Source organism: Bombus huntii, chromosome 18, assembly GCF_024542735.1.
Source record: "Bombus huntii isolate Logan2020A chromosome 18, iyBomHunt1.1, whole genome shotgun sequence".
Lineage (NCBI taxonomy): Eukaryota > Metazoa > Arthropoda > Insecta > Hymenoptera > Apidae > Bombus > Bombus huntii.
In genome coordinates this window covers 2,045,752-2,059,305 of record NC_066255.1, presented here as the reverse complement: position 1 = coordinate 2,059,305, position 13,554 = coordinate 2,045,752, and the positions used below count along the sequence as shown (strand labels likewise).

The following is a 13,554-nucleotide window of genomic DNA, read 5'->3' as shown; positions in this document are numbered from 1 at the left end:
GACTAAGAATATTACATATATTTTTTTAGGCAAATGTCTATATAAATAGAATTTCGTAATTTTGTAATCTAGCCATAATGAAGTAAATTCTTTGTTGTAGACAATAATATTTTAATTATATAAAATGTAATATAAATATATATATATATTGTAAATTTATGTTCAAATAATTATAAATAGATAATTTATAATTATTGTGTGAAGCTGTTTGATTAATTATATCTTAAAATATAATTATAATCATATTTTAATCAATTTTTGAATTCCTTACAGTTACTCGCCAAAATGAAATTTTTAAATTGTGCGCAATTTCCAATTTACCAACTTATATATCTTAAGATTCCTGTTTAGTATTAATGGTAGTTCATATCTACTTTTCTATCGCAAATTATATTCTCATACAATTAATACATTTCTTATATATTGATTATGCACATATGATTGTTGAACTTGAAAACTGGTAATTTTAGGAAACTTAATTTTACTGACCTTTATGTACAATAATGACAAGAGATAAAAGTATGGTATCAATCATATCATGTAATTAAATTTTGTTGAAAAAAATCGTCGACATTTACTGGCCACTTTTTCGAAACGCCATAGCTTGATGAAAAGCAGTGAAATTATATTTTGTATATCTTTAAATATAATTGTAAAGTATACATTTAATAACTAAAACCTAAAACAAACATGCCCTCATATATCTGTTTTATCTAAGGATGTTATGGAATAGACAACAAAAGTAAAATATCATTTCAGTTCGAAAAAATAACTCTTATTTTGTATAATTTAATACATATTGGTATACGTAATGTTGATGACAGAAGATAAATAATAAAAACAAAATAATATTTGACTATTTATCGTAATATGATTCCTTGTAATAAAGGAAGTGTCGGCCTCGTATGTACACTTTGTGTGCAAAGTGTCTGCAATGGTGCATCGGTTTGATAATGGTAAAAATAATGTTTACCTGAATGATATAATTGTGCACACATGTATAACTATAATACAGTGAATAGAATGGGAAAGCAAAACGGATCTTGTTGGTGGTTTGTAAAAGCCGCAAAATGGATACCAGTTATTTTTATTTTGACGATTGTCTTATGGTCGTATTATGCTTATGTGGTGCAGTTATGTTTTTGTAAGTGTTTTCATAGATTTTTTCTTCTTAATAGCAAACATTTTGTAACAAAAATAAAATTTCGTTATTATTTTCAATCTGTAATACACGTAAAAAATTTGTATGATATCATGTATACTAATTTTGTCTCTTTTTCCATTTTAGATACTGTAGATAATTATGTTCAAAAAGGTTTGTACAATTACTAATAGAATATTGTTAATAAAAATATACTTCTATTAAAAATTTACTGACTTTATTGTCTTTTTCTTTTCCAACAGCTTTTTATTTGTTTTTTTACCACATCCTGTTTCTATTATTTTTATGGTCTTATTGGCAAACTGTATTTACGGACCTAATAGAAATACCATACAAGGTAAAATTTGATCTATATAACAATTACAATATAAAAGTAACATATGTATATAAAATATTAATAAAATGATGTTTTGTGCCAAATGATGTTTTAGTTTAAAATACCAGATGCGGAAATGGAAAAATTTCATCAAGCTGGAACGGAAGAAGCACAGAGGCAAATCTTAGAGAGATTTGCACAAGGTCTTCCAGTTACAAATCGCACTATAAAAGGAGGTATAATGTTTACTTTTTCATATTTGTATATTAAGGAAATGTATTGTATGTAAAATATATATTTTAGTCATACGTTTCTGTGAGAAATGTCAATTAATCAAGCCAGATCGAGCACACCATTGTAGTGTATGTAGTACATGTGTTTTAAAAATGGATCATCACTGTCCATGGGTGAACAATTGTGTAGGTTTCCACAATTATAAATTTTTCATGTTGTTCCTGGCATATGCCCTTCTTTATTGCATATTCATTACTGCTACATCTTTACAATATCTTATACGTTTTTGGAAAGTAAGTATACAATTTTTTTAGATATTTCTGCTAAATTACCTGTTTTAATAAATTATAAAAATTATAAGAATATAATTTAATTAAATTTTTTTAATGTTTTAATGTTTTATTGTTTCTTTTTTAATCTTTAAATATAATTGAAATGTATATAAAAAACTTTGTACATTGTTTTTTAACCTTATAATAATGCAAATATTTTCTTCATAGGGGGAATTGGATGGAATGGGTAGATTCCATCTATTGTTCTTATTCTTTGTCGCATTGATGTTTGCAGTTAGTTTAACTTCCCTTTTCTTTTATCATTGCTACCTTGTTTTACATAATAGATCTACATTAGGTAATTAAAAGCATGTTATACAAAAATTATTTAATGTTTTATAAAATACTTGTAATATGCACTAAATGTTATGAATTATTTGTAGAGGCATTTACACCACCTATGTTCCGCACAGGGAAGGATAAGGATGGTTTTAGTCTTGGAAAATACAATAACTTCCAAGAAGTTTTTGGTGATAATCGTAAACTATGGTTCCTTCCTATTTTTACTAGGTAAGTTTAACAAGTATTTAGCAATTCACATTTCAATATGGTATTCCTATCATAATAATATAATAAATATAAGTTTATCATAAGACTATGAACCATTTGCACAATATACAGATGTGATGAATTTAGTACACTTGTTGTATTTATGTAGTAATTACAATTTATACTTATGAATCATGTAAAAGAGCATGTGTATCCTAATATACATACATGAATATATATATAATATAATACTGCAAATTTATAAATGTTATTGTCTCATATGTATATTTCAGGAAATTTAATTCTTTCTATTATTAAATATAATGATAGTAAATAGTACTTAGATATACAGATGTTTTCACCTATAGCACTATCTGTTGTACTGTATGCTTTTTTGTTAAGTGGTAGTATAGTTTCATGGAAACGTAATATTATCTTCTAGATAAAAGTGAAGAAAATGGTAAAAATATAAATAATGGGGTGTTTCACACAACTGTCCCATGGAACAAGTCACAGCGTTAAAACAGTAGAAGAAAATTTCATTAGGCAAAATTGAAAGGTTTTGAGTGATACGTTATGTGATGCATGCGTCTTCTCCAAAAGTAGTAATGTTCCAAAAATTTCAATATTACCTTTATTACCTTTACATTACCTTATATTTTTTTATACATCATTCAATGCATTTTTTAATTCTCTACAAAAAGATATTAACCTTTTTGAGTTGAAAAATCATGTTTAAAAAATATTTTAACTTTAATCTTGTAAAATTTATCGTATAGAAGATAAGGAAAATATTAACAAAAAAAGTACTGTGTTGTCTTTCCTTACAATGAGTTGGAATCTTTGAAATGTTACTACTTCCGGAAAAGATACATACACAACGTAATATATCTCTCAAAATCATTTAATTTTTCTAATAAATATTTCTTCTATCTCCTGGCGTTTTAACACTATGACCTGTCCCGCAAGACAGTTCTGTAAAACACCTTGTATAATATAGATTATATAAACTGCCTTAAAAATCAAATTATGTAAATTAATTTTGTACTGCATTCGACATTAAATATCAAAGAAAAGTCAAGAATGATTTTAATCTTTATTCATAATACATATTACATTTTAATAATACATATCATTTATTTTCTCAATAATTCTATATTAATTTATGTTTGTCATAAGTACATAAATACAATAGTAATTGCCGTTAAAACGCGATGGATACGTTGAATGTGTTTTAGTCTTGGAAATGGTGTCGCCTATCCAGTACGTGCGCAACATCAAGGCACATCCAATACTTATGACTCCATGGGCAGTACCCGAAACAGGTCAGCATTATAGAAATCTACAGTGCCAATATAATGATAGTTATATATAAACCTTACTATGGAACTCCTTAATATTGTTGATTAAAAGGCAGTTAATATTAAAATAAATAATATATATTGTTATACATTTGAAAAATGTTTAAATACTTTATAGGAGAAGAAGTGGGAAACATTTTCTTCATATCTTTTTGTTAAATTTATGCACTTCCTTTTTTACGGAACCATTTTTTTTCAGTTATTATTTATTTTATACAGAGTTCCAGAGTAACAAAGTTACATATATATATTTGCTTCACAAATGCATGCAAGTACTTATTTTATTTATGCTTTTATTCAATTCCATCTTAAAGGCCAATGTTATATTTAAAAAATTTATTGAATTATTATTAACATTGAGAGTAACATAAAATTGATAAAATTACAATTTTGATGTTATAGCTATATGTATCTAATGCTCTTATTAATTGTTGATTAATGAGGTGCGTGTTCTGTTATTTGTTGAAATGTGTTCTACAATAATGAATTTTAGTCAATACAATATTAATTTTCTATGTTGAAAAATGGAATTTTTACAATATTAGCGAATAATATTACATTTATACTACAATGATAAAGTATATTAAAATTTATTTATATATTTATAATAAGATTAAGGTTTTATTTTATATATAATCCACAGACAATTATTGTGATAGATTGTAAAATAGGTGCTATGTTTATTTTTATGCAAAAATGTATATTTTTTGTAGATGCATTATATTGTGTGTTAATAGAGATTATCAGTATAATTATTTTACTATCATCAAAAATATTGTGCATCTGGTTCTTGCAAATTGATATTTATTTGATTCTTAGAAGTGGCGTAACTATATTTAACATTATTTTTTCTGTATGTATACAGTTTTTATTTATGAATAATAAATCACAAATAAACGCGAAGAAAAGCAGAAATATATTGAAAATATTAGAAGCTATATAAAATTCTAAAATCAAAATATTGCATAATTTTTACATGTTTATCAGAGATAAATAGATACGCTACCTCTAAAAATAGATGGGATTACATGAAGTAGAAGGTAGGGTGTGGGTTACAGTTTTGGCGATGGGGTAAACTTTCCTGAACGGCTGTGCAATGAAGACACACATACTCTGTTGGGACATACTACCCAACAGTGGGGTGATGAGACTGAACTTGACTCTCCACCTCCCTATGGGTCACAATCAGGTATTGTGTAGTCTGGAATCCCTATTTTGAGGCAGCGCATTAATTTATATGCATTATCCAAGTATATGATACTTTTAGTACAAAACTCATATTAGCCACAAGAGTTCTGCAATCATCTAAGTAATAGTACATACTAATGTCAGCTTACATATTTAATCTTTTTTTTTATCACAAATAAGTTACTATCATTGCCTCATAGAAGGAAAGATATAACATTTATTCTGAAATATTTTAAATATAAAATATAGGGATTAACTCTAGAAAATTGTCGTATTACATTCTTTTTATTTTTATCAATAAAAATAAAATAAACAGTACTATAAAGATAAATTGGCTTAAAAAATTATAAAAATTATGAAAACTTACAGTTTAACTCTTCTTCTCTTACCAAAATCAAACCATTATAGTATCAACTAATAAAGAGTTTATATGAGCTCATATTTTATGTATGTACATTATATATTGTGTAATTTTTTCTAAAGGAAAGTTAGATAATAATTTAATTTAGTAGTCAATATGACTACATACTTAAAAAATAAGGAAGTGTGTAGTAAATATGTAATATATACATTTTTTATAATAATTAATGTAAACATAATAAGTAAAACAAAGAGGTATGCCTAAAAAAGTATATAAAGGTATGAATTATATATTAATTCGTTATTTACGAATTTATTAATTTGTAGGATATGTGTAAAATACTATTTATGAGATAAATATGTAGATAAACTTTAATGTCCATTACTGATTTAAAAATGCTGTAATAAAAAGGAGATAAATAAATTGATAAAGTTGAAACATTCAACGTATTTATACATAAAAGATTTTATATTTAATTAACTTTCTTCTTATATATAATTAATTTTGATTTAATACAATCTATCATTTTTGTTCCACTAAAGTTGGTTACTGTGCATGAACGTAGAATTATATCTATAGACATGCATGTTATAATACATAACTTTAGGATTTATATATATATAAAATACTATATATTATTGTATAATATGTGTATACATATAATACTATATTAATATATAATATAATATAAATATATCATAATATTGAAAAAGTATATATATATATATATGTATATTAATATATTGCATAAAAGTTCACTTTTGTCATTATGTAATTGTACTATGTATTTTCATTGTAAGCTATACTAATACTGCTTACTTATTGTAACTCTTTCTTATTGTGTACTTAGAAGAGATGTACCTCACGTTAACATATATAAAGTTTGTTTACTATTTTAAAAAATACATTTACATTTTCTTGCTGTAATTAAAATATAACACACTTATTTTTATTAATACTATAGAAATTCTCTTTAATTGATTCATATTACTAAAATTTACATAGTTATGCAAATATATCTCCATATCAATGTGTGTGTATTTAATATAGTAATTAGATTGAGTTTTTGACCACAGGCCTACCATTGATCAAATGACATTGCTAGAAGAAGCTACACTTTTGGCACTTGGCACTGGGTAATATCAAATTGTTTGGTCCAATGTGTATTCATTTTTTAAAATGTTGTAATTGATAAATATTGTTGTTGTAATTGATAAATATATATATGTTTGAAAACATATTGTTTGACATATGAAACAACATGTTCATTGTAACTATACAAATATCAACTATTGTTTTTGTGAATAATAATTACTGGAAACATTTTTTAATTATCTTAATAAGTGTATTTTATGATGTGAACTATATTTGTAACATAAATTGTCATAAATAACACAGAAAGTTAGCTTTTTATATAATAAAATTTATTGTAAAATATGTTGAGTAGAGAATTTATATATATATATATATATATATAAATTCTCTACTCTCTATAAAATTCTATAAAATTCTATATAAATTCTCTCTCTCTCTCTATATATATATATATATATATATATATATATACATATATATATATACACATATATATTTACTTCATTTTAAATTCATCTATGGCAAAATTGAGTTTTGTATTATTGCATGTTTTTTGTTTACAAACACTAACATTTAATGCTTTTTTTGAAAGTGTAATTTGAAACATTATCTTGTACAGTAATTTTTATATATAATTATGTGTCACAGCTTTCTTTATATTTGATATTGTACTTTTAGTAAACTCTTTTAATATAACTGCTAATATAAATTTATTTGCATAACAAATATTTTTAGTCAATCTGTATATGTGATAAGTAAATTTATTGAATATTCTTTAAAATATTTTACAGCTCTGCTATGATAACTCGTGCAACAGATGCCAATCAACCATTGGTGGACGCAACTGAAGTTGTTTGAAGCAGCATTTAAAATTTATTATTCATCTTTTTATTATTAACAAATATTTCTTGTTAACACAACCTAATTTTAAAGTCTTTATATAAATCCTTTGCACTTGCTATCTTTTTTAATTAGTCCTTCTGTTAAATGTGATTCTATTGATCTTAGTAAAGCCTTCTTAGTCTTAAGTTTGAAGTTAAATATTTTTCAGTAAATTTTTTTCTGTAGGTATTTTTATGGACTATTTGTTATTTTGCTAATTTGATAATTTTCTTGCAGTATTTTGATATACAAATGCAAAGGATTAATAGCTAGATTATATTTATTACTATAGATTAGAACATTTATAGTTCTGTATACATTAACATATATTATAAAAATTATTGACAGAAATTAGAACAAAATCTGCAGAAAATTTTTAAGATTTTAGGTATGTATAAGTAACATTCTCATTACTTACAGATATTATTGCATATAGCAATATATGTAATTCTGATCATAATTTACAATGTTTTATAGATATTAAATTGCTGTTAATAATTGATGCCATTGAAATGTGAAGAATATAAAAATGATTTGGTGATATATATAAATAGTTATGACTAAACAAAAGAAATGTTGCCATTGAATTTAATGATTTTATAAAGAAATTATGAATTAAAGTTACTATAAGGTAATAAATCTGTTATCATTTTCAAATTAAAAATATTTAATAATCATTAAAATGAAATATCAAAATGAATTTTATTTATATTGTACAAAATATGTTTTAATCACATTTGATGTAAATTCTATAACATTCTCTATTTATATTTGTTAGAGATAGTTATGTTACATAACTAAAAAACTAATACAATTACATACTTTTAAAAATATTATTTCATATTAAAAAGAATAAAAACAATTTTAAGGATATTTCTTCGTTTTCTCATATTCGAAAATATTTCGTTATAATAATGATTTTTTCATGTATTTTATTTAATGCAACTAATTATAAAATTAATTAATTAAAAATTAACGAATATATAATTATTAATAAATTAATAAATATAAATATATAATTAAAGATTAATAAAAAAAATTAACTGAGTTTTGAATAAATTTATTTTTTACTTACAACAATAATATTTTTATTAAAATAAGATTAACAATAAAGTTGGTATCTTTTAATATAACATATACTTTATAATTGACAAATAATACATTTACATTACTAGAACAAATTTATGGTTTATAATTTATATTCTTTATATTGTTTACAGATTTTATTGAAATATAATGTATCATGTAACATCAGTAAGATATATAAAAGTACTGGATAACAGTACTAAATAAAAAAGTATTATTAGTGAATCTTATCTTGTATACAAAAGCAGTGATAGCACTGATGACACAATTGTGTAAATTTAGTAGATGGTAATTAAATACTAAAAATTTACATTTATATTAGTAATAATGGTTATGTTCAACTTAATCATAAGTGAAAAAAATAAGACTAATGTGCAAAGAAGTAACTTTAGTAGGAAGTATTAACATAAGTTTGACTTATTCATCAATCTTGTTGTGTGTATATAAAGTACATAATAAAGTTATATTGTAATAGAAACGTGACAAGTATATTGTAACACAAAATATATTTGACTGTTATAAGAAGAGGTACTTAAGATTTCTTTAAACAATGATAAGAAATAAATGATTGTTATATTATAAATGAAGATTTTCAATATATAATTACAAAATGAATCTTATAATTCATAACCATATTTTTGTATCCAACTTAATCCATCTACTGATGATGATTTTGGACAATATTCTAAACCTACATACCCATCATATCCTTCTTTTTCTAAGATCGAAAGAACATATTTATAATCTATTTCCCCAGAAGTATCAGGTTCATGTCTATCTGGTACTTGAGCAATTTGTACATGACCTATAATGACAAGAAAATATATAAATTTCACATGTATATAAATATATGTATATATGTATATGTAATTTAGAAAAATCACATACCAATGTATGGTAGAAGTTCCTTGATGTTTTTTGTAATATTGCCACAAATATGTTGTAAGTGAAAGATATCAAGTTGTAATTTTAAATTTGGCTTATTTATCTTCTTCACTACATCTAAACCTATAAAAAATGTCATATTAATGACTTATTCAAGTCTTTCATTAAAATTACTTTTGTATTAGAAGGTTACCTTTCTGGAAACTATTCATATAATAATTTGGTACAGTGATATTATTAATAGGTTCTATAAGGCCTAGTATTCCCTCTTTTTCAAATTTTTGCAATGCATATAAAAGATTTTTTACATACACATCATCATTGACAGTTGTTACTTTATTTACTTTGCCTGACATAATATGAATTCTAAAAAGAGATTGTATAAAAAATAAAACGAAAAATTCTTTATTAGAAAAAACAATCATTAATGATATCAATCAATTTAAACAATTTCTTTTACCGTTTACAATTTAATGCTTTTGCATATTCTATTGTTAAATCAATGCTTTTTTTAAAGTTTTCTTCTTCTCCAGGTATCGCTGCAAATCCTAACTCTCCTTTTGAAACATCACCTACATATTTATAATAAAACGAAAGTTATACCTTAATATAAGACTATTTTTCTTGCCATTATTTGTATAATGCTTCACATTAGTTGTAATTGTCAAATACATACCTGTAAACACGTTTATAAGAATTTGTTCAACATGTGCATTTTTTTGGGCTTCTGATACATCTTTAATGGAAAAACCAAAAGGAAATCCACTTTCTACTGCTCTAAAACCAGCTTCTTTTGCCAATTTATATCTTTCAATGATAGATGGTGCCTCTGTGAACATAAAGGATAAGTTGGAAGCAAATTTAAGGCTCATATTGCTTATTTTTCTTTTGTAAAGGTTCTGGAATATCTAACTATAATTACTGATAGAATGACTACTGTTTATTGCTTAATATTTGAGACATTATATAACTTCTTATCTTTTTATCAAGAAACTAATATCCTAACAATGTGTAGAGTCAAGAAATATTTTTTATACATATGTATATATGGTATATATGGTTCAAATTTTGATTAAACAGACCTATTTATATCCGATGAAAGTCTATTTTTCTGTTTTGTATTATTTCACCAGAAAATTTGTTGTTTTTTATTGGTTAGTCATAATTAATCACTATACTAACTACACACTAACCTTAATAACACATTTAATAAACAATTAAATTTAAAAAGATTTATATTTAACTAAATATAATAAATTAAAAAATAATAAATAATATAAAAATATTTAATCCTAATTAACATTCATTTAGCCTTTTATACATATTACACAATAATTCGAATTTTAAGTGCTATATTCATAACATTTAAAGGAAATTATAAAATACTATTTTATTATAAATCATGTTTTCATTAGAAAAAGCAGCGTAATATTACATACAGATGTATTAACAAGTATGTAGTGTGTAAATAAATAGTCAATATTTTTTTATAAATATTTTTCTTGTTTGACATGAAGTTTAATGAAAAAGCAATGTAATATAACACTATAAGCTAACAACATAAGAATTAATGAATAATTAAATGTTATATGTATGTATATGATGCTTTATGTATTATCACTCGTCATCGTCGCGAATACCACCGCCTGGTACTTTTGGTCCTCCTGCACGTTTTGCCATTATAATCTGATTGACTTTAAGTACAGTACACGCAACGCCAACAGCATATTTTAAACCCCATTGTTTTGTTAAGAACAAATCCAAGATTCCAGCTTCCAGTGTATCTATAAGACCTGCTTTTTGCTATAAACAAATATAGTTTTCTTTAATATTCACTATTTACATGAAATTATTGAAATTTTACAAAAATTTTAAGCAGATACATAGCAGAATACGTACATCAATGTCAAAACCATAATTCTTTTTGTCTTCCTTATGTGCAGCATAAAGCTTAGATAGAAGTTCAGATGCATGACTTCCACTATTTTCCGCTAAGGTTTTTGGGAAAATTTCCAAAGCTGTTGCAAATTTACGTACTGCGTACTGTTCTAAACCTGGTAAAGTATCTGCATATGTACTGAGTTGTGCGGCAAGTTCAATTTCTGTAGCACCTGCTCCTGGAACAAATCTCCCATCTCTTGTTATTCCTTTAAATGTATTGACTCCATCATCAATAGCCCGTTCAATATCATCCATATAATTTTCCGTAGATCCCCGAATAAGTATAGTACTAACTCTACTATCTTTGCCATTTATTGCAAACTTTACTACTATAGTGTCTCCAACTTCGTCGATATATACTGAATCTGCATACCCTAACTCTTCTTTCGATGGTGGAATCTTAAAGCAGAAATGATTAGTTAAATCTTTGTGATATGTTTAAAAAATAACCATTACAAGAAAATTATTTACCAATTTTGGAAGTGCAGTAGCACCAACAGTTTTACATAATCTCCTAACATCAAATTTGCTAGGTATACGAACAGCCATTATATTATATTTGTTCATGTAGTGTAAAGCCATATCTCCAAACTTTCCTCCTGAAACAATCACAGTAGCTCCACTATCAGCAATTGCTTTTATTTGAGATTCTAATAAGGATTCCTCTCCTCTAGAGAATTTCATTAGTTCATCTGCTGTTTTTATCAATACTGTTCCTTTCGTTTCAGTTTGTATAACATCTATAGCACAAGTATAGACAGCAATTTTGGCATTATCTTTTCTTGTAACGTCTCCTTCAACTTGCCTCTTAAATACCATTCCCTGTACAACCTCAGAACTAGATATACCACTTCCCAGTATTTTACAAACACGTACATTATCCACATTGAAAGTAGATTTTTTTGGTAAAATAGAGACACAAGCTTGTGCAACAAGAGAAGTAAGAGGTTCTTCATTTCCATATTGCTTACTCATAATAGCTGTCTTAATTCCCAGTTTTATTTGTTTTTCATCTTGATAATCTTTTACTTCATAGCAGACTAATGTTGGTAATATTTGCAAAGCTTTTTCCAAGGAAGCTTCATATCCTTCAACTATTTCAGATGTAGTAATTCCCTAGTATATAAAATGTTTATACCCTTTCAGTATGTTTGTGATTTGTAAAATTAACAAATAATATCAGTATTTATAATTTTGAAATTTTACCAAACGAAGTAGTTCTTCTGCAGCTTCAAGAAGTGCTCCAGCAAAAATGATTACAAAATTGGTACCATCGCCGACTTCTGCTTCTTGCATTTTTGATGCTAGAACTAACAATTTAGCAGCTGGGTGTTCAACTTCCAATTCATTAATAATTGTTGCAGCATCATTTGTGATAAACAATTTCTCTATATGATTAATTATCATTTTATTCATGCCATTTGGACCATAAGCAGTCCTTACAGTTTGTGCAAACTGCTTACATGCTGTTATATTTCCATATACTGCTTCTTCCAAACCTGAGAAATACTGATTAGAGAGAAAATGCATATCAGTTATGGTTATGAATATTATATTTAATTACTTAGCTGTACTTTAATATTAACCAAAATAAATTAAAAATAAAAACTTTTGGTTCTACTTGGTCTTTGGTATTGCTTAAAATTATTGCTTAGAAATTATTAATCACATTTAAAACATAAAAACATTTAGAAGTTCATCATGTAATGATTCCAAACTTATTCATAAATTTATTATTGAAGTTCACATACAATTATATTAACAATCTATAGGCTATAAACCGACTGTAAATAATATAAAAAATAAATTTAAAAATATCGGAATTTTTTAATTTTTTGAGAATATTACATTTTTAAGCATATTATAGAAATATGTACGTCAAACGAATATAATATGTCTATAAAAGGTAATGTTTGATGAAACATTGTGTCATATTCCAAAGCAGACATCTTCTGAGATAATTTCATATTAGCTTAATAATATACACGTAATTTTTAAAAAGTATTTTATACTTACGCGGGCACCTTCTTTAAGCATTTGGGCCATGCCCGGTGCTTTTGGTACATGCAAAGCCATGATTATTTTTATAAAAATTAGAAGATCCTTATACTTCACGTGCAATTCACAATTAATACCCTAATTTAACTTTCCGTCATAAATGATGAAGAATCCAGATCTTTCCTTCGAGGTTTCTACTATAACGACATCTCTCAGTGCTAATT

The 13,554-nt window shown here is 25.1% G+C and overlaps 3 protein-coding genes across 13 annotated transcripts; 1 reads left to right on the top strand and 2 right to left on the bottom strand.

The window, feature by feature from the left end:
- Nucleotides 1-411: 411 nt before the first annotated feature.
- Nucleotides 412-7,497, top strand: LOC126875405 (palmitoyltransferase ZDHHC2-like). 11 transcript variants are annotated; one of them, XM_050638301.1, is made up of 11 exons: nt 424-1,144; nt 1,289-1,315; nt 1,405-1,499; nt 1,594-1,714; nt 1,782-2,005; nt 2,213-2,342; nt 2,428-2,554; nt 3,772-3,858; nt 4,953-5,083; nt 6,520-6,579; nt 7,330-7,497. In XM_050638301.1, exons 1-10 carry the CDS (start codon nt 997-999, stop codon nt 6,537-6,539), a joined length of 1,110 nt encoding a protein of 369 aa, XP_050494258.1. In that variant the 5' UTR covers nt 424-996; the 3' UTR covers nt 6,540-6,579; nt 7,330-7,497. The 11 variants fall into 11 exon arrangements, 8 of the variants coding, with proteins under 8 accessions (XP_050494265.1, XP_050494258.1, XP_050494260.1 ...); XM_050638303.1 differs by lacking the exon at nt 4,953-5,083; XM_050638304.1 differs by lacking the exon at nt 3,772-3,858 and having other exon boundaries at nt 429-1,144.
- A 1,563-nt stretch (nt 7,498-9,060) lies between these two features.
- Nucleotides 9,061-10,458, bottom strand: LOC126875414 (putative hydroxypyruvate isomerase). Its single transcript, XM_050638322.1, has 5 exons — nt 10,068-10,458; nt 9,852-9,963; nt 9,585-9,757; nt 9,395-9,514; nt 9,061-9,311 (listed from the first exon to the last, which is right to left on the bottom strand). The coding sequence occupies exons 1-5, from the start codon at nt 10,261-10,263 to the stop codon at nt 9,124-9,126; spliced, it is 789 nt and encodes a 262-aa protein (XP_050494279.1). The 5' UTR covers nt 10,264-10,458; the 3' UTR covers nt 9,061-9,123.
- Nucleotides 10,459-10,762: 304 nt separating this feature from the next.
- Nucleotides 10,763-13,516, bottom strand: LOC126875403 (T-complex protein 1 subunit theta). The gene is made up of 5 exons (XM_050638296.1): nt 13,349-13,516; nt 12,539-12,841; nt 11,804-12,448; nt 11,291-11,731; nt 10,763-11,194 (listed from the first exon to the last, which is right to left on the bottom strand). The coding sequence occupies exons 1-5, from the start codon at nt 13,406-13,408 to the stop codon at nt 11,009-11,011; spliced, it is 1,635 nt and encodes a 544-aa protein (XP_050494253.1). The 5' UTR covers nt 13,409-13,516; the 3' UTR covers nt 10,763-11,008.
- Between the last annotated feature and the right edge of the window lie 38 nt (nt 13,517-13,554).

Coding starts and splice junctions, on each gene's coding strand:
- LOC126875405 (XM_050638301.1), top strand. CDS start 997: ATGTATAACTATAATACAGTGAATAGAATGGGAAAGCAAAACGGATCT. Junction 2,006..2,212: donor ATCTTATACGTTTTTGGAAA/GTAAGTATACAA, acceptor TTTTCTTCATAG/GGGGAATTGGATGGAATGGG. Junction 3,859..4,952: donor ATGGGCAGTACCCGAAACAG/GTCAGCATTATA, acceptor TGTGGGTTACAG/TTTTGGCGATGGGGTAAACT.
- LOC126875414 (XM_050638322.1), bottom strand. CDS start 10,263: ATGAGCCTTAAATTTGCTTCCAACTTATCCTTTATGTTCACAGAGGCA. Junction 9,964..10,067: donor TCTTATAAACGTGTTTACAG/GTATGTATTTGA, acceptor ATAAATATGTAG/GTGATGTTTCAAAAGGAGAG. Junction 9,758..9,851: donor AAAGCATTAAATTGTAAACG/GTAAAAGAAATT, acceptor ATCTCTTTTTAG/AATTCATATTATGTCAGGCA.
- LOC126875403 (XM_050638296.1), bottom strand. CDS start 13,408: ATGGCTTTGCATGTACCAAAAGCACCGGGCATGGCCCAAATGCTTAAA. Junction 12,842..13,348: donor TGCTTAAAGAAGGTGCCCGC/GTAAGTATAAAA, acceptor CTCTCTAATCAG/TATTTCTCAGGTTTGGAAGA. Junction 11,195..11,290: donor ATTATGGTTTTGACATTGAT/GTACGTATTCTG, acceptor ATTTGTTTATAG/CAAAAAGCAGGTCTTATAGA.